Below are 24,644 nucleotides of genomic sequence, written 5' to 3'. Positions count from 1 at the left end.
CCTCTGGACCAGTCGAGGCTTTCTCGTGGCTTTATGGCGCGTCTGTTTGATCGGAACCGATTTATAATATTCAGCAGGTATCCATACCTCTACTTGGAATGCTTATCCTGCCGTATCGCGTATGGTAAGATCACTCTGACGGCTTTGACCCCGCCTACGAGAGAAAATATCCCCTCTCACGTTGTTGTTTGTTACGTTAACATAGTGACTTCAAAAAAACCGTCAGCCACATCGAGAGGAAAACCTGCCGCGATAAGCATTCCAAGTAGAGGTATGGATTCCTGGCATTCCAAGTAGAGGTATTCAGTCGTTTGGTAACACTGCTCGCCGGCGTTGAGGTTAGTACGAAAATTGACACTCTGGTAGCATCGCGTTTTGCAAAATCCCTCCTATATATTATACCAAGAATGTACTTTTGCCCGCTGTCCTATTGGTTCCGTTCCACGCGTCGGCGGTGACGTTTTTACTTCCCCCCTCTCTTTGGTGCTGGGGGGGGGGGGGGGGATTCGACCATAATGGCCGTGGAATCGTCTCCCGAAGTATAAAGAAATTCATTCTTGATTATACGATCCTCGAATTTTATTTTCAATAGTTCTTTTTATAAAATAACCTTGGCTATCTTGTTGAAATGCTGCCTCCCCGCTTCAGCTGTGGATCCGTTTTCTCTCCCACTAAAGAGTTTATGAACTCATTCTTGGGCATTGGCTGAACTATTCCAGGGCAACTAAAATCAACTATTCCTATATATAATGTTATCGCGAAGGGAAGGGAAAGATCGCATCGTCTGCTAGCAACGGCCAACTTTCCTTAACTTCTAATCGAAATAGAACCTAGCGGAGTTCTTATAGATTGGGCCGTTCGACGGCGCGGGAGGGGGGAGTGTGGGTGAGACAACAGGTGCGGACAGACGCTTTTGCGAACTGCCATCGCCAGAGGGCTCCCAGATCCATCATCCGAGCATGAACCGCGCAAACCGACACCATTTTTCTTCGTCATTCCGCTTTATAAAAACATTTGGCCCCTTCGCAATCAAAAACCTATTATAGGGAAACACAAGCCTATATCCACCGCGCCCCCTCCTTTTGCCTACCCTCCCTTTTCCCAAGACGCCGACGTTGTTTTTTTAGTTTTGCGTTTTTTTCGTCATATTTTTCTTGTTTCTTGAAACGATATATTAGTTTTTTCTTCTCCAAATAACATCGACAAAACTTCAAAAATTCCACTAAAAACTTCAAACGAAAGAATTCTTTCAAGTACGAAATGCTATAGCTTAAAAATGACAAGAAGTAAGAAAAATGAACGGTCAATCGTTAAATATAGATTTTAGATGACCAAGCGATAGTTTCGGACTTACGAGCGTCGAAAACTTATAGAGAACTGTTTTATTGAAAATTGTTGTATCGAATGAAATTGATTCAAAACTGTCTTACGAAAAGCGAAGGCCAATATGGGTTTATTGTTGTAAGATTTTAGTAAATTTGTAAAGGGTCGTCGCGTAAATATATTAGGACATTTCGAGCGGCCGTTGTTAAATTAGCCCAACTTTACTCTCGAATTAGCAACGTAACGGGCCAGCGCTTTTCAATTGATAAAGGGGAACATTTAATATTAAATTTCGGTCGAAGTCTGAAGCCGCGTCTTTACGTTTATCAAACCGAGATTAATCTCTCCGTGATTAATTTCCGGGCGGCCTCTCGACACCGTCTCGACCCAGTTTCTCCGAGAAATTGCGAAAATAGCCCCCACCAGGACGACAAAACGTATAACCCTATACCGATACTAGACGATTTTTCCAACTTTCTTCCTGGTTTTAGGGCTTTTTCGGTTTCGCAGCGAAGATTCTCTCGGTGGGAAATTTACGATTATGGCTCCTTTTTATAGTGTAAGAGAAAAGGAAGGTTTGAAATGAGAAATCTTGCATTTTTGTATCGGTAATCTCGAGAAGAATATAGAGGCTCTAGCGCCTTTGGGAGGATATTTCTTCACGGCGCTTTTTATAGTAATCTCACCGGGGATTGAAGAGTTTTGTAGAAGCTAGGAATGTCGCTAAAATGAAGTTGTCCGCGCTGACGGTGGAAAAAAAAGCGTAAGGGCTCCTACTATACTTGATCTTCTCTCCACTCTCGCGCGTTGTCCCGGAGAAGAAGAGAGACCCTCCATCTTTGCCCCCCTCCCCGGAATCCCCTAGGTATCCCGACGGCCAGTAGATGGCGGCACGCTGCGAATGTATTCCCGCGAGAGGAAGAGGGGATGAGAATGGAGTGCCGCGAGCCATCCGCGAGGTTGGTGGAATCGAGGCGGCTTCCTTTTTTTCTCAAGCCGGTTTTCCGAGAAGCGTTTTGGGGAGCGCCGTCGAGCGCTGAGAGGAGGTGCCAGCCCGCCGCCGCTCTGACATGGCCGGCTCCAGCAGAGCCTCGCGCTCGTCTTCTACCGCTGCCGAAGCGGAAGCCAGCGCATCGTCCAGAATCGTAAAAGTCTTTCGCGCAGCGCCGCTGTCGGACGTTTCTCGGAAGATGATGCCACGCGTCGAGATTCACGCGCTCGTTCGAGGCCCAGCCACGACGTAAACACTCCTGGACACGCGCTTTGCCGAACAGGTCGCGAACTCCGCGCGCTCGTTACCGCGTTTGCGACTACGAATTTGCGGAATTTGGACGGTCCGCGAGGTCGCCGGGCCCCGACCATGCAGAGACCGGTGACGGTCTCGCGCCAATATGAGCGTCGCGCTCGAAGATCGTCCGCTAGCCGATGGTCATCCGCCGACGTTCCCTGATTTATTATGGCTACCTGTCGCGCTAATAACTGCCGGATGATTCCGTTACTCACTATCTTGGTAAGCGTCTTCTCTCAATTAAATTCAATTATTCGATTGGTTGGGTTTATTACCAAAAGCGTTCCTCTTCGAAAAAAGCGTTTATTTTTTCTTTACTTCGCCACCGAATTTTCGCGTCTCTAATTTTAGAGCGCGCTCTCCGGGGATTTTCCCCAGCCATAAATATTCGCCTTTTACGCGTTTCAAGAACTTTTATTTTTGTTAAAGTGCCAAATTCTTTGGGAAGGCGAATGCAAAATTATGATCACTCTGAAAATAAATAAATTTCGCTGAGGTTGAAAGACCTAGTCACGCGAAAGACTGTTTTATTTCAATAAGTATTAAAAGCTCGGAAGATATAAATAAACTCCGGAATTTCCGGCAGGTTTGAAATATACATGTCATTTAGCGTGTTTATGACAAGTTTTCGGTATAAATTAAAGTTTTTATTACCTAAATATTAGAAAATCTAATAATAATCTTTTTTATGACAGCTCTGGACTTTGGCGGTTTCGGCTAAACGTCATAAGAAGCCTTGGTTTTGCGAAAATAGGACGCAGGTAAGAAATTCATCGATATGTTTATGGGGGGGGGGGGAAGTAAATCCAGGTATAATATCACGCTACGTAATTTATGTTAGTAATTTAAATACGGATACGGTTAATTAACTGAATAAAAGCGACGATGTATTTATCGGTAGACTAAATTATGCAAATACATTTTCGACTGACTTATCCTAGTGCTCGGAATTGTTTATTCATTATCCAAAAAATTTCCGATTTATTTAAAAAACGTTGGTAAAAAGAATATCATTTTAACTTATTCAATTAAGTTTTTTACGCAACCAAGCATTTATTTGAATAAAAGTGGCATTTATTTAAATAATTGTTTGTTTTATTTAAATAATAGGCTTATTCACTTTCTATTATTTAAACATTTTACAACTTTTATTCAACTATTGGTTATTTAAATATCGCCGAGCTTATTTTATTCATGGATAAAAATTAATCGAAATCCGAGCACTAACTTATCCTCGACGTATCCGTAGAACTGGACGACTTCATCATTTCTTTATTGATGAAAATATTCCGATATCCAAAACTCCTTTACTGCATATACTCTTCAAATAGACAGTTCATATTCCGTAAAGACATTCGCTCTTTACGCTAGTTTTATCGATAAAATAATGATACTAGCTTTCCAGTTTCCAATAATTTATATCGAGAGAGAACCAAATTCGTATTTCTGGCTCGAGCCGCGTCTATAAATAAAAATCTCATTTTTATACGCATCATCTAAGTATGGTGTATCAGAAAAGAGGAAGGGGGGGGGAAAGTCATCTTTGGCTCTCTTCTTGATGAGCGAGTTTTGCGAACCCATTTGCAAGATGAAAAAGATATTAGCGTTTCTTGGCCATCCCCCCCCCCGTTCAGCTTGTAAAGACCAATCACTTTTTGAAACCGCGAAGGAGCGAGAAAGAGAGAGTAGAGAACCCGTAAAAACACTTTGAAGTTTACCGAGATTTTTTTTCACCTTCGAAATGGTCCTCAGCCCGGTGCGGTATATATATTTATATATATATATATATATATATATAGTACGTATAAGTTAAACATTATATGTGTACCGTCTCTATCATGCCTGTATAAGCGGGAAAAAAATTGCGCGTCTCATCTTTTGGCCGCGTGTTGTTAGCAGCGTGGGGAGGTCATTGGGGTTCCACGATTTTTCTTTGTTGAGGGCAATTTGGTATTACGAAAACGGTTTTTTTTCCGTCTTCAAAAACCTCAACTAGGTGGAGCTATATACTGGTTAGCGTTCGGGGTATACGGTATGTTTATTATCGTCCCTATCTCTCTAATGTTACAATCTTTTCTTAGCCTACGGGGTTAGCGTAACCCAACGGGGGGGGGGGGAGGCTAGTATATATTTCTTAAGAAAACTAGACCCGTAATTGGGATTCGGCCTCTTTTATCTTCGAAGCACGCCAACGCCGCCGTGTTTTTTTCTCCCTTTAACAACGCCGCTACGTCCTATAGGCCTACCTACGTTTCAAATCATTTTCCGTCATCATTCATCACAGTCGCGTAGTACTCTTAGAGAAAATACCCGTATACTTAGCCGCTACTCTCGTTAATCTTATCAAGCGGGTAAAGTTTACGCGCCCTAAAATTAACGGCAGTCTTCCGTATTAAACAACATTTTTTCTCCGTTAGTCAGTTTATTACGCAGTTTCGAGTATTCGTTCCCTCGAATTCGTATTTGGAGCGAGCGCGCGCGGGCGGCCCGTATTTTATGCATTTATTCATAGAATCATAATAGAGAAGACGGTTAGTTTTTTCTCCCTCTTAGTCAAAATTTGGCAGTTTTGGGCCGGATATATACGAAACTTACGACTATATTCGTTCTTATAAAGCTATATATTTTTCGGAGTTGAGAAGAAAATGTTCTCGCAGCACGCGCTCGACTAGTATATTATAAATATTACGAGAAAAGCCTCAGTCGCGCGCGGAAATATGGAAATGCGGTAATAAATAAAAGTAAGGAAAGTAATGTTTCGGACGCAACAACATATAACGTTTTCCGGAAAAGTCTCTTTTTCTTAAAAGTTGGTTGCCAAGTTGGTAACGTGGCGTACTTGACAACTGAGCGCGTCTTTTGCAATAACAAAAGAAAACTTTGGGAGTAAAAAGGGAATCGCGCTGGGGTTTCGGGAAGTTTTCATTTACACCGTCCGCCGGTACGAAATGTTTTAGGAGGCGCTCTGTTCCGTGGCTATGTTGAAAGGCCGCGTCTCTTCCTTTTCGCCTGTCACCTTTTCCATCCCCGAAAATGTTATTCATTGGAGTCAAAGGAAGCCGTCAGTAATAACAAATAAGATTCGTATATAAACGGAATAAAAGCGGGACGAGGGAAGAGAGCGAGGCGGAATGGGGGCAAACTGCCCTATATACTAATCCCCGAGAGCCCGCTCGTCTTGTCAAAGCCCTTTCGTCTCGCGGCGCGTCCCCGCTAACCCCTTCTTTTCTCGCGGCCGTATTTTAAAGAGCGGAGAGGATTTTGCACGTGCCGGAGCGCTTGAGCCCTTTGAACTTTCGCTCCTTCCCGCCGCGGCCTTCGTAATTCCCCGCGGTCTTTCGCGTACACCTGTTCTCCGTTTATCCCTTTCCAGCGGCGAGGGAATTCGCCGGCGGGACGTCAAACTGGGATGATGGATCCCGAGCAGATTCCGAGGAAGAAACCCGATTTATTATTTAGGGATATATCGCCGCCCGATGAGAGAGAGGACGAAAGGGTCTTTTCCCAGCCCCGAAACGTACGCGGCTCCCTTTATCTGACTTCGGCCCTGCCGTATCATCACGAGAGAGAGGGCGGGCCGAGGGTACCTTGTTTACTGTCAGCCACGTTAATTGGCAGGGCGGTGTCGCCCTAAAGGCTCTTTGTCCTAAAAATAAGCGGCCGCGAAGAAAACTTTCAGTCATCTTCACTCTTTGAGGGGGCGAAAGACTCGGGCTCTCGCGGACGTCGACTTCTTTTAGCTTCCCCCAAATCCTCTTCCACTTCCGCGGTTTCCCGAATCTCCCGGACGTACGTGGCTCCGTTACTCGGCTTAAATGAGGACGTTGACGTTCGGGGGTTGCGCGGTTGGCCGGAGAGTGCGAGGGCCAGCTAGAGCCCTTCCCAACCCGCCCGCCATTCCTCCGAAACGTCGCCGTTCCAACGCAAACATTTTGAAGTGGCTGAGCGCTCTTTTCGTTTTTGGGCCCGTTTTGTTGGAAATTTAGTACCTGGAATCTGTTTTTCTTCCGTCGGAAATATCGTTGCCAACGTCCGTACGTCGTTACTACGCCGAAAAAGAGCTTAAGCCTCCCCCCGTAACGCCTCGCGGTTAAATCCTTCCTCAACAGGATGTATTTTTCTCTTATTTTGGTAACTTCGAGTTATACAAAAAATGAAAGTCGAAACCTTGCTACAGCGGCCGCCGCAAATTCTATTTCTTCAAGAAAATATATTTCAAGTATATATATATTCGGAAATATTCCTATGTGTTTGTAAGAGAATACTGAGAAAAACGAAAGTTAACGTATAAACTTTTTAGAATTTTCCGCAAAACGCGTATAAACCGAAGCTAAAACGTTCTCGTTTTATTATTTAGTTTCGTAAAAGCTAACCATTTTGCGTAGTAGAGTAAACGAAAAATAGCCGAAAATGTACCTCGGGTGTAACGCAGGTGCGCTACGCGCCGGCCGACTCGTAAGAATAAAGAGAACCGTATAGTTTTGTTAAGGTTTTGTTATCTTTTAGTATATTAGAAGCATTAAGACCCGGTCCGCCGGGGGTTGGTTATTTCCAAAGTATCCAAGAACAACGGTTAAGCTCTCAGGCTCCTAATTGAGACATTTTTACTGGCCGGGTTTATCTTTTCCGGCCGAGAGATAATTTGTTCTATAGAGCGTTCGGGAGTAAAACATAGCGGAGGAGCGTTTAAGGGGGTATAAATAGCCAGTAGATAATTAAGCCTTAGTTTCTCGACCCTCTCCGATCGAGTCCGAAACATCGGTCTTCCAGGAAAGCCGGAATTAAAGGGGTTCAAACGATAAACATTATTCGATTTACGAAGCTTTTGTCTTCTACTTTGGGCCAACCTCACGTTTATATCCGCGAGGCGTACTCGGTTATTAACGGGTAAAAGGGAGTCCAGATATTAATTACCTTCCAATCGGGTAATTGTTCCTCGGGGAGGAGCGCGTCTCGTCGACCCCGTCCGTCGTATTTCACCCAAGATACGCGGCTCACCACCGACGCGCTTCCGGATTACAGGCGGGGGATTACTTAGACGCCACCAGCCTCGGACGATTTTCCCCAATACGTTATCCAGACTGGAATATTTCTGTCGCGACGCTTATTAAATATAGTTTTGACAAGCTACGCTCGCGTGTCCTCGGGCAGCCGAACAAAGGGGGGGAACTGGCGGTTGTTTATCCTCGGCGATCGAGCGCCCCCCCCCTCCCTGTTTATATACGTAGGGAACAATCATTTTGAAATTAATGGCGCCCCGTTATTGGAAAGGCCGAAAGCGTTTTATTATTAGAAACTTATACAATATAGAGAATCCGCGGATGAACTCGTTGGAAAAATGACTGTTTGCTATTGTCAGTTAGTTTTGTATGGACTGCTTTTAAATTAAGCAAAACGGGATGACGCGCTTGCCCAAGGCGCGACGTCGACTTTTTGGGGAAACGGAAAGAGAGCGTTTACTCATTCGCGACCTCTCGATGAAGAGCCGTCGCAGTCTGACAGATTTAGTTTTCCTTGAAATCAGAAGCTCCTCACTAAGCCTCTCGTATCGTCGGGATGGACTCGAGCCAGAAATCCGCTGATTAGCGCTCTTTTAACGAGATTTTGACGAAGTATTTTCGTGGCCTAACTAATGATCGGCCGCGAAGATTCATCGTATTACTCCTCGGGCGATAACGAGTTGCCGCGTCAACTTTTAAATGGTTAATGTGGCTCGAACTCCTCTAACCAGGACCCCTCTATTAGGCCACCTCCCTCCTGCCGCCATCTCGCGGCACTCTCCTTTCCTCGACCCGGCTGGTCGCGTGTCATCCCTTAATGCGGTAAAACCCGTAAAAGACGCAATTAGTCCCCAAAGTTCCCCCAACAATTGATCAAGTTGGGGGCCACAGCGCGGGCTCGTCTCCCCGACCCCTCGCGTCCCCGCCCACCAAATCCATCTTATAGACCCAAATATATTCCGGGAGGAACCCAACCGTAAGAATAAGTTTATACGGCCCGAAAGAAAGGAAGCTAAGGAAGGCGCGCCCTCAATACACGCTATTTTCTCCTCGAGTGTGTATCTTTCGGTTTTCCATTCGTGGCCACCGAGGGAGTATAGGAACCAAAAAATAAGGAGCCCCAGTGTAAAATAGAGTAAAAACCTCATGGCGGCTGCCACGGATCCGTTACTTTCGTTGCCCGGTCATATATATATATATTGTTTGGTTTTATTCGAAGAAACGTGGATCTCTTCGTGTGTGCGGTATAGAGTTTCGATTAAATTCTCGCTTTCGGCCCTTTTTTAACGATTATGGCTCTAAAAGGGAAATCGCGTGTTCATCCGTGTAGCAGTTTCCGAAATGGAACCGCCGCTTTTCGCCAAAATGCAGATCTCTCTCAGTCTCCGGAGTTTGTATATCGGGTAGGTATTATTTTAAGGGAGATCCTCTCACGCGAATTTCCAACTAAGACCCTCGAGATAGAGAACAAACAAAATCAAGTAGATTATATATACAGTCGAGGCGGACGTTTTAAAGGGAAACTTTTTCTCTCTTCGCCAACAAATGGAAACGCGAAATTACGACTGCGGGGTCATAGAGGTCAACTCGAAATTGAGGGTCTCTTGTTTTTGTCATCAACTTTCTTATTATATTTCCTCGCGTTTGTATTACGAGAGAATGCATTGCGGGTTGGGACGGTTAGTATACCGGTTTGGGTTCCTATTACCGCTGCTCTAGCCTGTAATTCGTCTTCTCCGAAGATTGGATCCTTTCTCGTTGAATTATTGATCTGAAAATTTCGACAAGCAAATAATCACGGTGTAAGACCCTTTTGAACGAAGAACCTAGACTCGTTATTACGTTTGCAGAGCGCTTTTAATATAATAACTAAGGGTTATTTTGTTTAAATCAACCGCGAATACGGGAGCTTTAATATACGCCGCAAAATCTCCGGCATAAATGACCATATTCTAGACTTAAATATCATATCGTCTAATTTACGTAAGATTTGAACTATGATTTATTCGTTATTTTACCTTCGTTTCAAACACACGCGATGCCAGGTTGAAGTTTAATTACGTAAAAGATTATTCGGAAATATTTACCTTTAATAGTTAAAGGAAATTGTTCTTTATCAGATGTTTCTATAAAATAAAACGAATAAAAAGTAAGAAATAGAATATGTTGCTCTTACGTCACAAGACACAGCTTTATTAGCTTATAGAAAAAGCTACATTGCGACTGTGACGTAAGAGCCACATTTGCACGTCATTTAGTTTAGAAAATCTTGGAAATGCTTACATTTTCAAATACACTTTTATGTGTATTGATTGTTAATAATCAGCTACGCTAATAGCTAAGCGAGGGGCTAACCGATTACGTAATCATTAATGAGTACAGATGATTATGCAATGAGTACACAGGATTACGATGAGTACCGAATGATTACGATGAGTACCGAATGATTACGATGAGTACCGAATGATTACGATGAGTACCGAATGATTACGATGAGTACCGAATGATTACGATGAGTACACATGATTACGATGAGTACACATGATTACGATGAGTACAGAATGATTACGATGAGTACAGAATGATTACGATGAGTACAGAATGATTACGATGAGTACAGAATGATTACGATGAGTACAGAATGATTACGATGAGTACAAAATTATTACGATGAGTACAAAATTATTACGATGAGTACAAAATTATTACGATGAGTACAGAATGAATACGATGAGTACACATGATTACGATGAGTACAGAATGATTACGATGAGTACACATGATTACGATGAGTACAGAATGAATACGATGAGTACACATGATTACGATGAGTACAGAATGATTACGATGAGTACACATGATTACGATGAGTACAGAATGATTACGATGAGTACAGAATGATTACGATGAGTACACATGATTACGATGAGTACACATGATTACGATGAGTACACATGATTACGATGAGTACAGAATGGTTACGATGAGTACACATGATTACGATGAGTCTGTTACGATGAGTACATAATGATTACGATGATTACAGAATGATTACGATGATTACAGAATGATTACGATGATTACAGAATGATTACAATGAGTACAGAATAATTACGATGAGTACAGAATGATTACGATGATTACAGAATGATTACGATGATTACAGAATGATTACGATGAGTACAGAATAATTACGATGAGTACAGAATGATTACGATGAGTACAGAATGATTACGATGAGTGCAGAATGATTACGATGAGTACAGAAAGATTAGGATGAGCACACAGGCTACCCAAAACTTTAAAATTGTTACAGATGTGTAATTGAGTACGGGAGAATCCCAATTAATACGCGTGATTACGGATGATTACGCGCTATTAGAAATGATTACACGTGATTACAGATGAGTACGCGTGATTTCATAATGATTACGGGTGATTACAGATGAGTACGAAGATTACAAATGATTACGGGATTACGAATGATTACAGAAGATTACGTAATCATTACAGTTAGGGTGTACACCGATTACGGGAAGTGGTTAGCCCCTCGTAGTGCTCGGAATTGTTTATTCATTATTCACAAATTTTCCGATTTATTTAACAAACGTTGGTAAAAAGGATATCATTTTGACTTATTTAATTATGTTTTTACGCAACCAAGCATTTATTTGGAAAAAAGTGGCATTTATTTAAATAATTGTTTGTTTTATTTAAATAATAGGCTTATTCACTCGCGATTATTCAAACTTTTTATCATTTTTATTCAACTATTGGTTATTTAAATAAATATTATTTAAATAACGCCGGGCTTATTTTATTCATGGATAAAAATTAATCGAAATCCGGGGGATCCTAATTTTCTTACTTTCTCACTTTATCACTTTCTCACTTTGCTCACTCCTATAGAAATAAACAAGTGCGTCGAGAGGGGCAAACGAATTTCAGTGAGCAATATCGAATTTTCCCACTAGATAATAAAGTTGAAATCTCATTTCTAGGATTTCAACTTTATTATCTAGTGGGAAAAATTCGATATTGCTCACTGAAATTCGTTTGCCCCTCTCGACGCACTTGTTTATTTCTATAGGAGTGAGCAAAGTGAGAAAGTGAGAAAATTAGGAGGACCCGGTCAAATTTGACCCAAATTGAGTCAAATTTAACCCAGAATCTGGGTCCGTATTTCTCCAGTCCAAAAATTTGGGTAAAAGTCAAAACAACCCAATTTCTGTCAAATATTAACCCCCCACCCTTGGGTAAAACAGAAATTACCCAAGAATTGGTTACTATAAAATAACTCAAAAGAAGAGTCATACAATAAATTGACCCAAAACTGAAGGGTTGGAGTTTTTTTTAAATCAGATAATTGGGTCAAGTATAAATAATTTTGCAGCCAACATAATAGTCAGAAGATGCTCACCGATGAGTTACGGATCTGACGGTATTTTGTCATTTCTATGTACATTTTAATTTTGACTGAAGTTAACGGAGATAAATAAATATTTTAAACTAATCTTGTTACCCTACCTCAAACTTACCTTAAGTTTGCCAAGTGAATGTTAAAAACTCAAGTTCGATAAATTTTACGTTTTAATTGTATGTGGTTTTGTCTACAGATAAAACGTTCAAATTTTAGCACTTTGTTATTAGGCTTAGATTCTTATATGCTAGTTATTTACTTTATTATTCCCAAAATAGTATATTTAACTAGTATAGTTTCAATTATTATAACCAAAAAAAAATGTCAAAGTGAAGAAAAAATATTTACCAGTCAAGAAGACTCGAGATATTTGGCTAGCTAACTAGCTGTTTTATGTTTTCGTAAAATGTTAAGAAATAGGAGTGTTATAAGTTTGAGTGGGAGATATTGTCAAATGATGCTGTTACAGAATTTGAAGTGGAAGAAGCTGTAGCAGACGATACATTTCATGTCACTAAGACGCATTTAAATCAGGTGGCAAGCCCTTCATTCCACGCGAGCCAACAGCTCTCTATACTAACATTCCATATATTTACCTTTGCTTTATTCACGACCGAAGCGAGTCTAGGTGGCGTAATGGCGCTAGCTTCTCTGAGGTGGCGCCTATCATTTGCCACAGACAAATTAAAAAGTCATAAGAACGTTTTTTCTTAAATTATCTTATTAAAATATAAACACTATGAAAAAAATTATATTAAAATGCAAGTATCAATATTTATTAAGTCGTATCTACGAATAACGATGAGGAAAAACTAATAGCGTCTGCTTTAACCGCTATCTATCTAGCTTTCAATGTCGAACCAAAGGGGGCGTAGCGATAGTTTTCGGTCGCGAATCCTAAAAATCGACATTCCGTCCAATCGATTAAGAACGTCACGGAGAATAATTAAATATACGAGCCATACAGTCTTTGTAAAATGTTTGACCAGATAGTCTAAGAATATATATAACGCGTTATTGCTTCTAGAAGTTTCGTAGTCGGAATTAACCTTCGAGTATCGCGCTTTGAAGGAACGGCGAAATAAGCGAAGCGTCAAATAGAGTGAACGCGGACGTGACTCGTGGCGGTGGCATTGAGCGTTTTCGGCGGGAGAGTGATTGCTTTCGCTTTCCTCACAATGTCCGCGACGCCGCCGCCGGAATCGAGAAGAGTCGAGGAATATTTAATAGAAGCTTCCGATCCATCAAATTTCGCGCCATCTTCATCGGGCTCTTTTCTGGCGGCAAAGCGGATCTCTGTATATCAATAAAGCGGCCCCTTTTTATCCCTCCATCGGGCGCTGATAGAGGGCGCGGTCGGCGAAGAGAAGATGATAGCCATCGAAATGGCTCGTGAAAGAGTTGGCCGGCCCGAGCTATATATGATCTATCGAATGACGCCCAAAGCGCGCGACGATAAAAAAGGGAGGCTCGAAATGAGAGCGGGGCTCCGTCCTCGGCCCCGCTCTTTTTTGGCCATTCCGACGATGTCCCCCGACGAAGCGCCACCGCGACTTTCCTCTTTATAGCGCGCTATAAGCGCAGAATATTGTATATTGGTCCGTCTTCTTTTTGGCGGTTCGTCCTTCGTGCCAAAAGGAGATTCAATTTCCTGACCCTTTAGGAAATGTCTAAGGTGTTAAAGGGAAACGTTCGGGGGTCACGGGAGTCGATAAACAGCCCCGCGTAAACTCCCGCAATCCTCCCAATGACTGGCTGCGTCTCCAAATGAACGAAAAGAGGAAGCGGAGAGTGACCGAGAGAAAAGGCCGAGTGGAAAAGCGGCCGAGAAGAGAGAGAGAGAGATAGATGCGAAAATCGAAGCTTCCAGGAGCGGCGAATCCCCATTTTTTCCATCCATCGCGGACGAAACAGCCAGGGCCGAGAGCCCTCAGTCTCTTTTTTCTCCGATAAACTCCTTCCATCCTCTTCCTTCGTTTTCTTCATTCCGCGGCCCGTATTTTACAAGTTTAAAGTCCGGAACCAAAGTCATCCTCTTGTTCCGGCGCTTTCTTCTTTTTCCTTTCCGCCGTACTTTCCACTTCCTTAAGTCTCGGCCAGTTCGTTATGTCGGCTCGGATTGATGGATAATTACCGAGGGAACGTTAATGTTGAGTTTCACTTCCCGTCGCTCGTGTATGGCGTTTTAGATAGCTTCTACTTTTTAATGATCCGTTTGCCTATACGCTTGATTGGTTCGGGATGTTAATGGTGGATGTCGGCGTCAAATTTGGTAACGCGAACGAGATGGGGTCAAACTCATTGCCAGAGTTATACATTATCAGAATCCTACCTCGTTTCAAACCCTTATAAAAACTTTCTTAAGAATTCTGAAGAAATTTTTTAAGTAATTTATACAGAATTTCTTAAGATAAACTTTAAAGGTTTCTTAAGAAATTTGGCCTTTTTTTCTGGCGGAAATCCTTAGACTTTACTTAAAACATTTCTTAATATTTTACTAAAATAAACCTTTAATATTCTTAACGTTTTCTTAAGCCATCCTAAGATATTGCATACATTTTCCCTATCTATTCCTTACATTTTACGTAGATATTCTTCAGGGTTTCTTAGGCCACCCCTAAGAATTTATTTAAATTTCCCTTACAAATTTTTATAATATCATTAGTTTTCTTTAGCAAATCCAAAGATGTTCCCTAAACTTTCCTAATCCATTCCCTACATTTTCCCTAGATTTCTTAAAGGTTTTCTTTAGCAAATCCAAAGATGTTCCCTAAACTTTCCTAATGTATTCCCTAGATTTCTTAAAGGTTTTCTTAAGTCACCCCTAAGAAATTGCCTAAATATTTCTTACCAATTCCCACAGATTTCCTTAAAAGTGCCTTATATATTCCTAACATTTTCCTTAACTATTAACGACAATTATTCCCACAAATCCTTTATTAATTTCTACAGTTTTCTTTTTAAACTTTTATTTTTAAAACTACTCTTTACAAAATAACATTATTTAATTTCATTACATTCTATGGTTTGTTCGATATCTGGAAATCTTCCTCTTTTTGTTCTTTTCCCTTCAGCTTTTTCATTAATTTCTTTAATTTTATCTCCTATGGTTTGTTTTATTGCCGATTTCGGAACGTCCGGAAACTTTCTTGTTACAAAGCCTGAAAGTTTTAAAAATATAGTTAGTCAAATGCTGTAATATTGAACCATAAAAACATAACCTATCTGATCGACTATAGAGGGCTGTTTACAAATACATAAAACAATCCGGCCCTGGCCTTTTTTAGTTATTTTTATTAAATGTTACAACAAGAATGTATTTATTTATACTCAGGAAGAATGAATAAGTCGAGATTATTTTTAACGTTTCTCTTTCCCCACGGCTCGGTTCCCCGGGGATGCTTCCCCGCATAACATAAACCAAATTTTCCCGCAGTCTCATTGGTTCCCTAAAAATTACGTCTTTCGACGCGTTTGCAAACAGCAGCCGCGAGCGACGCAAAAAATGACACCTCCTTTCCTTCCCCCCCGTTAGCGTGATGGGGGCAGGGGATCAAGCTCCCCAACGATTGTCTCGACATAATCATTCTCCCTGAGTATAAATAAATAAATTCTTGGTTACAATGACATTAGAATTTAGGGAATCCAAGTATTTAAAGGAAAGTAATTATTGTTATGCAACTTTTAGTTATCGTTCAAGCAGAGATTTGATATCTTACATAGAACGGCCTTGACTCTTCTTGGATCCAATTGCTTTTTAGCTGGAATATTTCGATATGCATTTGATTGTTTCCCGGTCAGTGAAGTGTTAACAATTTCAACTTCGGAAAAAACCTTTAACAGCAAATTTCTTGCGAAAAAACGCCCGTTGCCATTAGAAGCAAATTCCGCTTGAATGATGTCAGACTTTTTTACAAGTACTCCGTCTCCAATGTTTATCTAAATTAAAATAATAGTAAATATAAAGCTGATAAATTACATAGATTTAACATATTTTAGTAGAGTTCAATGAGAGCTTAAATTATCAACAAATTAAAAAATATATTTACTTAAGTTAATACAAAAATAATAACTTAATCCTCTTTAGCACAAAATCTTAATTATTTTTGAAGATTTTAATTTTAAAATTAAAGACAATTGAATGAAATATTTTAAAGTTCTATCGAAGTCATATCTCAAATTATATACAGACTAATTTAAATATTAGATAGGAAAACTTTACCATTTCATCAGTTTCTGCAACGTCAGCACAACAGGATACTGCAGAGTTATTTGTCTTATCGAATTTTTTCGATATTTTTTTTAATGTTTTAATCCATTCATTCACATCTGTATGTACCAAGAAAAACAAACCAAGAAAAACAATTAAAAATTAAAATAAATAATTTACGACAATTAAGATTCGTTTTACGTTTAAAAAAAAATTAGTAAAATAATTTTTTAATAATTTTAATTACCAGTCATTTGTTTCAAGCTTTCATTTTCTTCTTTAAGTTTTATATTTTTAGCTCTCAGTTTTTCAATTTTCTTCATTAACACTTCAGGATTCACCTCGGGACAACTTTCTATTTCTTCCATTAGGATTTGGTTTTGCTATGTCATAATTCAAAATAAAGGTTTTGTGAATAAAAATTAATACTCGAAAATATCACTCTAATCATAAGTAATATCATAAACAAATGTATGACAAACAATTGCTTTAGTTGATCCCTCAAACACTATTAAATGATAATTCTTCGCGATATGCTACTAAAATAGTGTTAGATTAATATTAATTGTCATACTTATGAGTATTATGTTACTTATGCTATAATAAATACAAAAAGTATTTTATATAGAGTATAGATATATTTTACTACCAGTTGCTTGATATAACTGGAAAACTTTACGAAAGTAAACAGCCCCAAAATTTTAAATGTTAAAAACTTTCATAAATATACAAAAATTAATAAATTAATTATTCAATTAAATTATTAGCAATGGATGTATTCTATCAAATGTTGATACAATATGAACTAGTATTTTATAAATAGTAACCCTTAATTTTGAGGGTATGACACCGAAGTAGCCAGAAATAGGAAGGTATACGACGTAGAACAAGCGGTTATAGTTCCATATTATAATTAAACATTTATTAATTAAATTTTCTTATTATTACCTCAATCAACGCTGAATTTTTCTGTCGTCTCCCTTTTTTTGTCCTGCTGTTTTTATCTCCAGAAATGAGTTTAAGTATTTTTTTTTCCATTTCATTATAGGATCCTAAACATGATAGTTGATAATTAATATTTAAAACTTTTATTTCTATAAATTGAAAAAAATGACTATGCCAGTTTCCTTTGAAATATATTGTACTATACAAAATTTTATAATTTTTTTTTCAAATTAGCGAAAATATAACAGGGATAAGTAGGAAAAATTATATAATTAGAAACAAAGTGAACTTACCGAAAGCTAACAAAGTAGCTGGCGAAGATTCATCTCTCCACTTTACGTCCGTTACGATGTTAATGAATTTCTTAAAATCCTCAGCATGAGCAATTTCCGACGCAAGGTCACCATTTGTTATACACCTCACCGAATAATTATCATATGTTTCGCTACCATCAGCCCACTTTATAAGCATGTGTAGTCCTTGAATTGACTTAGCCATATTGCAGATAAAAATTAAATTCTAATTTCCTCGACACTCGCAAACGAACCAATTTTACGACACTACTAATGGCCGGACCTCACGAACTGGAAACGAATCCCGATAGCAATATAAAGAACTATATTTTTTCCTTTATACTATTATACTGCTCGAGGTCGTTTCGAAAGGGGTTTCCCAAAAGTGCAAAGTCCACAACTTCGCCTAACAGCAAAATCCACGTAAATGTTAGCCGAGCATTTTGAAAAATATGGATTTAAATATTTGAAAAGGCAGCGCATATTAAAGGCACGTGCGTTTTCAAAACTATATATCTACTCTAATATTTGTGATTCTGGACTGCGCGTTTTCACAATTTGTATCAGAACTCCTAATAAAATTAGATAACTCTTTAAAGTAAAAACAAAGTAATAAAAGTTACGTGGGTTTTGCTTTCAGCCGAAGGAATTTCCAACGATGGAAAAATTCATTTGTACCGTGCTGCTAAAAAGTTGAAACCTTTCTTCCCCCCCCCCCCCCTCATAACGCCTCTATTGAAAGCGACGGTCAGTCTTCTGGCGCGTTGGCTTCCGACCCTCTATTTCATACGTGTAAGCAAAGGAACTTAGGAAAGGATTTATTTTTGCGGTTTTCCCATTTCGCTCCTAAGGGAAAGTTTTGATAACGATCAAGTTGAATATTACGAAATAATTTTTTAAAATAATGGATAACTACGTACGAAATGAGACATATCGCGGCTATTTAAATACAAGGGGAGAATTGATGAGTGATATACCGAAAAGATCCCTCTCGCGGTACAGAAAGAGGGCGGCACGCCAGACTTTATCAGATTTATCAAGCTCTGATCAAGAGTCAAATTCGGAAAATGATACAAACAATGATTATGTTAATAGTAACATTGATGATAACAAGGTGGAAGACATGTGAGTAACATTTCTACTTTGTGTAAATAATATATTCTCTACGTATGCCTAATATTTATTTTAAATATTTTAAGTGAGATGAACGGTACAAGCAACAAGGACAATAATAATTTTGATTCAAGTGATTCAAATGAAGATTTTTATTGCGAAAATGAACATGCGAATGAAGAAAATACTACAACAGATTTAGTAAGTAAACAAACTAAGTAAATTTAAATTACAAAGTATTAATTTTAGTTGCACATTTTAGGATGACCCTTTGTTCGATGGCAGTCACGTGACCAAAAAAGAAAGCTTGCTTTTAATAATGGCATACATTTTGCGATTTGGAACATCTGAAGAAGCCACAACGAGTCTCTTGGAACTAATTCGCTGGCATTTGCCTATGGGTTGTAATACGACTTTCCCCACAACGAAGTATTTATTCTTTAAAAATTTTAGGGGGTCAAATTCATTCGTGCAACCACATTTTTATTGTACGAAATGTGAAGAAAATTATTTAGGTCAAATTTGTGACGATGATAATTTGTTTTGTAATATTTGTAGTACATCTCTTGAAATTGATACTCTTTTAAAAAATGGTAATTATTTTTTAGAGTTTGATATATATAGCCAAATTAAAAATGTGCTCGAACTAATAAATCCAGATTTTAATCAAAAAGAAAGCCATTTCGACGTGTCAGACATAACCCAATCTTTAAGATATAAAAAAAAAATAACGGCAAAAACTGATTTATCGGTTACGTGGAATACTGACGGTGTACCAGTTTTCGAGTCCTCTAAGTTTAACATCTGGCCAGTTCATTTAACTATTAATGAGCTACCAATTAAAATTCGGGATCGGAATACTTTAGTTGCTGGCCTTTGGTTTGGATATAACAAACCAAACATGAATTGTTTTTTAAAACCTTTTGTCAAGACTATGAACAAGCTCTCTAGTGAAGGATTAAGGTGGACCAGAAAAAACACTGTGTTAGTTAGATCAAAAATTTTCCCTGGGCCTTGCACTGTCGATACAATCGCTCGAAGTCAAATGCTCAACATGACCCAATTTAATGGAGAATACGGGTGCACGTGGTGTCTACACCCAGGTGTCATAGTATCTACGGGCACTAAAGGGGGGCATGTCCGATCTTACCCATTCATAAATTATGAAAATATAGAGAAACGTACACACAAAAGTGTTTTAAATGATGCAAAAAAATCTGTTGTGACCAAAGAGTATAGTAATGGCGTTAAGGGGCCTTCTGTTCTGTTAGATATGAATCATTTTGACGTTGTACAAGATGTAGTGGTTGACTATATGCATTGTTTATGTTTGGGAGTATTTAAAAATACAACAAATTTGTGGTTAGATTCAAAACACCACCAAGAGGATTATTATATTGGAACCAAAGTTAGCCAATTAGATCAAAAACTTCTCAGTTTTAAAGTTCCAAAAGAATTTTCCCGTAAACCCAGATCGTTTCAAACAAGGGCATACTGGAAAGCTTCCGAATGGCGATCTTGGGCCTTAATTTACTCACCTATTGTTTTAAAAGGAATACTTAAACCACCATACTATAACAACTGGATTGAATTAGTTGAACTTTCGATAATCTTACTATCAAAAACTATTTCAAGTGATATTATATTTCAAATAAGAAAAATGACATCAGATTTCTTATTGGGCTACGAAGTGAATTATGGCTTACAAAATATGTCATATAATGTGCATCTCATTAATCATTTAATGGAATGTGTATCAAATTGGGGGCCCTTGTGGTCATATTCAGCATTCCCTTTTGAATCAAACAATGGGCGTCTCCTCAAACTGTTTAACGGTACACAGTTTGTTCAGTTACAAATTACACAGAAATTTCAATATTTACAGTTCTTACCTTCACTTGTTAAAGAAAATAAGGCATTCTCAAAAAAACCGCATTTGGAATCATTTTTTAATTCGTTAACTAAGTATTATAGTCTATTTCCTTCAACAAAAAATGTTATAAGTAACCAAATAATTTTGGGTAAATCAAATCCAATTTATAAACAAGAGATTAATGATCAGCTTCTATTAGGTCAGAAAATATTTGATCCCTCTACTTTACTTGTTCATAAAAACATAACTTTAAATGGCAATTTTTTTAGCGCAAAATGTAAAAGTAGTAAAGTTGAAAACAATTACATTTTTGTTGAAAGATCTAGAGAAGTAATATATGGCAAAATATACAACATTTATTCCAATAATCAAGGTGGTGTGTTTATGTCTGGTAAAGTTTTAAAAATATTTAGTATAACAGAATTAAAAAAAAAATACCTGCTTTGCCAAATATTTCATAAGGTGGAAGTAACCAATAAATTATTCCTAATTTCATTAAAAGAATGCAGCATTACGAAATGCATTAGAACCAATTGTGATTCTAACGACTATTTGATTGTAATTAAGTTTGTTTTAGAGGGCAATTGATAACTAATTATCTTAAATCTCTTATATTATTTAAATATAATCAGAATTTTTGTATATATTCCTTATAAACCGAACATGTTTTAATAAAGAATTGCACTGAAATTTATTGATATTCAGATTGCAAATTTCAAAATAAATGGAATAAAGAATGTATTTAAAGTGTACCTGTCATTTGTATAAATAATCTGTATTTTATTTCCAAAATATTGGTGAAAACCTGGTTAGCGTGAAGAAAAACAACGAGTTCTCTGAAATCTAAACAACTTTTTTGGCCCAGTTAAACCAAATATTTATTTTAAGTAAATTAATCTGTGAGATTTCTTAAACTGAGTCATTGAGAGGTCCACTTTGAACCTTATCACTTCACTTAGTTATTTTATTTCCAAAATATTGGTGAAAACCTGGTTATGCGTGAAGAAAAACAACGAGTTCTCTGAAATCTAAACAACTTTTTTGGCCCAGTTAAACCAAATATTTATTTTAAGTAAATTAATCTGTGAGATTTCTTAAACTGAGTCATTGAGAGGTCCACAAATGAACCTTATCACTTCACTTAGTTATTTTATTTCCAAAATATTGGTGAAAACCTGGTTAGCGTGAAGAAAAACAACGAGTTCTCTGAAATCTAAACAACTTTTTTGGCCCAGTTAAACCAAATATTTATTTTAAGTAAATTAATCTGTGAGATTTCTTAAACTGAGTCATTGAGAGGTCCACTTTGAACCTTATCACTTCACTTAGTTATTTTATTTCCAAAATATTGGTGAAAACCTGGTTATGCGTGAAGAAAAACAACGAGTTCTCTGAAATCTAAACAACTTTTTTGGCCCAGTTAAACCAAATATTTATTTTAAGTAAATTAATCTGTGAGATTTCTTAAACTGAGTCATTGAGAGGTCCACAAATGAACCTTATCACTTCACTTAGTTATTTTATTTCCAAAATATTGGTGAAAACCTGGTTAGCGTGAAGAAAAACAACGAGTTCTCTGAAATCTAAACAACTTTTTTGGCCCAGTTAAACCAAATATTTATTTTAAGTAAATTAATCTGTGAGATTTCTTAAACTGAGTCATTGAGAGGTCCACTTTGAACCTTATCACTTCACTTAGTTATTTTATTTCCAAAATATTGGTGAAAACCTGGTTATGCGTGAAGAAAAACAACGAGTTCTCTGAAATCTAAACAACTTTTTTGGCCCAGTTAAACCAAATATTTATTTTAAGTAAATTAATCTGTGAGATTTCTTAAACTGAGTCATTGAGAGGTCCACAAATGAACCTTATCACTTCACTTAGTTATTTTATTTCCAAAATATTGGTGAAAACCTGGTTAGCGTGAAGAAAAACAACGAGTTCTCTGAAATCTAAACAACTTTTTTGGCCCAGTTAAACCAAATATTTATTTTAAGTAAATTAATCTGTGAGATTTCTTAAACTGAGTCATTGAGAGGTCCACTTTGAACCTTATCACTTCACTTAGTTATTTTATTTCCAAAATATTGGTGAAAACCTGGTTATGCGTGAAGAAAAACAACGAGTTCTGTGAAATCTAAACAACTTTTTTGGCCCAGTTAAACCAAATATTTATTTTAAGTAAATTAATCTGTGAGATTTCTTAAACTGAGTCATTGAGAGGTCCACTTTGAACCTTATCACTTCACTGGCTTAGTCATTTTATTTCCTTATATTGCTATACAACTCAAATATTTTTTATAAAATCGTAAAATGTTTTTTCTAGCATATAATATACAATTTAAATTTAATATGAAATATATAATATAAAATAATATAAAGATAATCGCTTTTAGACCTTCTCAAAGATATTATTTAATATAAAATTTCTCACTAAATGTCTTTAAATTTTCTTAAGATTCACTTAAGAACCTGTAACAGGAATATTCCTTTGAAAATCCTACAGGCTGCCTACTAAGATATTACTACAAATCTCCTACGAAATTGAATAGGACCTATTTCCTTCAAAACCATTAAGAAAGCATCCATACAATTTCCTGAGAATTTCTTAAGAAAAGCTTTAAGATATTTTCCTTTCATAAATTTAAAGAATGTCTCCAAAAGTGTTCCTAAGAATTCTTTAAGAAAATATAAGTGTCATTTTTCCTTTAAAAATATATTTTTTTTTACTTTCTATTCTTTAAAATTGCTGTAGAATTTTGTTAAGAATTCTTAAGAAATAAATTCCTTTAGTTAAGTTCCTTAGAGCCCCATAGGACCCTATAGGATTTTCTTAAGATTTCTAAAGAAAGTTTTTGTAAGGGAACTGGTAACGCATCCAGTAAAAAATAACGTAGGCCGGCAGCGCCCTGTCTATTTACCCCCGAATTTCGGTGGTAAATAGATACGGGCTATTTACCACCGAAAATCGGGGGTAAATAGCAACGGCCTAAAACTTATTCTAACGTCACTCTAACGCTACTTCCAAATCGTCACCAATACATTGTGTTACGAATAAGTATGTCATAAGTACAGGGGCGTGTTCTATTTGTCCCGAGATCAGTCGGTCAAGTGATGCAGTATATTTTAAAGTATTGATACTGTTCCAAATTTAGTTAAAAATACAATAAAGTCGTCACGAATGCTTTTAATTATCAAAACTAAAGATACATATGCCGACAATTTCCTAAAGGAATTGATTTAAAATGACGTATTAATCGGTGGGACTACAGAGCGAATCAGAAAAATGTTCATTGAAACGCTATTTTATCAAGAGCTACAATTAGATTAAAAGGCTTCCAGTAAAATTAAGTAAAATTAAATATGAACATTATAGTTTTAGTAGGCTGCTAAGTTTTATCTTAAATAAAGAGCGATTTTCCAAACTCATACAAAAGAGCGAGTCCCGGAAAACCGTACACGCAGTCCCGAGCAAATCTCCAAAGTCAACGAAACTTTATTTTTCGGGAAAAGCAAATTTAGGTATACCCTTGACGTTAGACACCGTAATATTTGTCCAATATATAGTTGGTATAATCATCCGTAAGCGGAGAGGAAGGCGGATGAAATAAGAATAAAGTTTTCGAGGGAGAGATCCTCCTAATCAGAACGTGCCAGCCCCGTAATTTATACGCCGCGATTGACACGACGGACTTCTCTCGGGTTTTTTATCCATCCTGACTTATTGGTTCGTGGAAATCCGGGGGTGTCGCCTGGACGTATTGGGTCTTTCTTCGCGGGTGGCGAAGATCTCCGGCGTATAGAGCGCCCGCTCTCCCAAGACGCCAGAAAATAGCCGCCGCTCGCTTCTTTTCTTCTCGAGTACTTGATGTATGGTCTAGTGTCTTAGGAAAATATGGCCGCCGAAGCCGGAGCGTCTCTAGCTTTATATCACCATTGACGTTTCGGACAAGCGAGCTTTCTTCCTTCTTGTCCTTTCAAGGACACCCTTTTTGCCGCTGCCGAAGAAGGCCCTCTAGCTCAGTTCGCTCCATTTCCGCGTGTCGCCCTAAATCTCGGAGACCACCGACGTCAGAATAGAAGAAGGTTCGTTCGCCCAGCCCACACCACCCGACGCTTCGCCCCGCGTCAAATCGTCTCGGAATTAACGATATGTTTTGAAATGCGGGGTGACTTCA

The 24,644-nt window shown here is 38.1% G+C and overlaps 3 protein-coding genes across 4 annotated transcripts in view; 2 read left to right on the top strand and 1 right to left on the bottom strand.

Moving 5' to 3' along the window:
• The first annotated feature begins 2,368 nt into the window (after positions 1–2,368).
• LOC149932388 (metalloprotease TIKI1-like) overlaps positions 2,369–24,644 on the top strand; it is a 74,824-nt gene continuing 52,548 nt past the window's right edge. For both annotated transcript variants that reach the window (XM_090155411.1, XM_090155410.1), the window contains exons 1-2: positions 2,369–2,833; positions 3,307–3,372. In XM_090155411.1, the coding sequence (XP_090011537.1) occupies positions 2,780–2,833; positions 3,307–3,372 (120 nt within the window). In that variant the 5' untranslated portion in view covers positions 2,369–2,779. The remainder of the gene's footprint in view (positions 2,834–3,306; positions 3,373–24,644) is intronic.
• Positions 15,032–16,317, bottom strand: LOC149932390 (uncharacterized). The gene is made up of 3 exons (XM_090156449.1): positions 16,254–16,317; positions 15,751–15,970; positions 15,032–15,192 (listed from the first exon to the last, which is right to left on the bottom strand). Exons 1-3 carry the CDS (start codon positions 16,254–16,256, stop codon positions 15,032–15,034), a joined length of 384 nt encoding a protein of 127 aa, XP_090012575.1. The 5' UTR covers positions 16,257–16,317.
• LOC149932389 (uncharacterized) lies at positions 18,444–20,799 on the top strand. Its single transcript, XM_090156448.1, has 4 exons — positions 18,444–18,604; positions 18,679–18,793; positions 18,855–20,664; positions 20,735–20,799. The coding sequence occupies exons 1-4, from the start codon at positions 18,444–18,446 to the stop codon at positions 20,797–20,799; spliced, it is 2,151 nt and encodes a 716-aa protein (XP_090012574.1).

This window comes from Leiobunum rupestre, chromosome 8, assembly GCF_980474605.1.
Source record: "Leiobunum rupestre chromosome 8, qqLeiRupe1.1.hap1, whole genome shotgun sequence".
Classification (NCBI taxonomy): Eukaryota; Metazoa; Arthropoda; class Arachnida; order Opiliones; family Sclerosomatidae; genus Leiobunum; species Leiobunum rupestre.
Note: the sequence above shows the minus strand (reverse complement) of the source record. Positions and strands in the feature narration are given on the sequence as shown.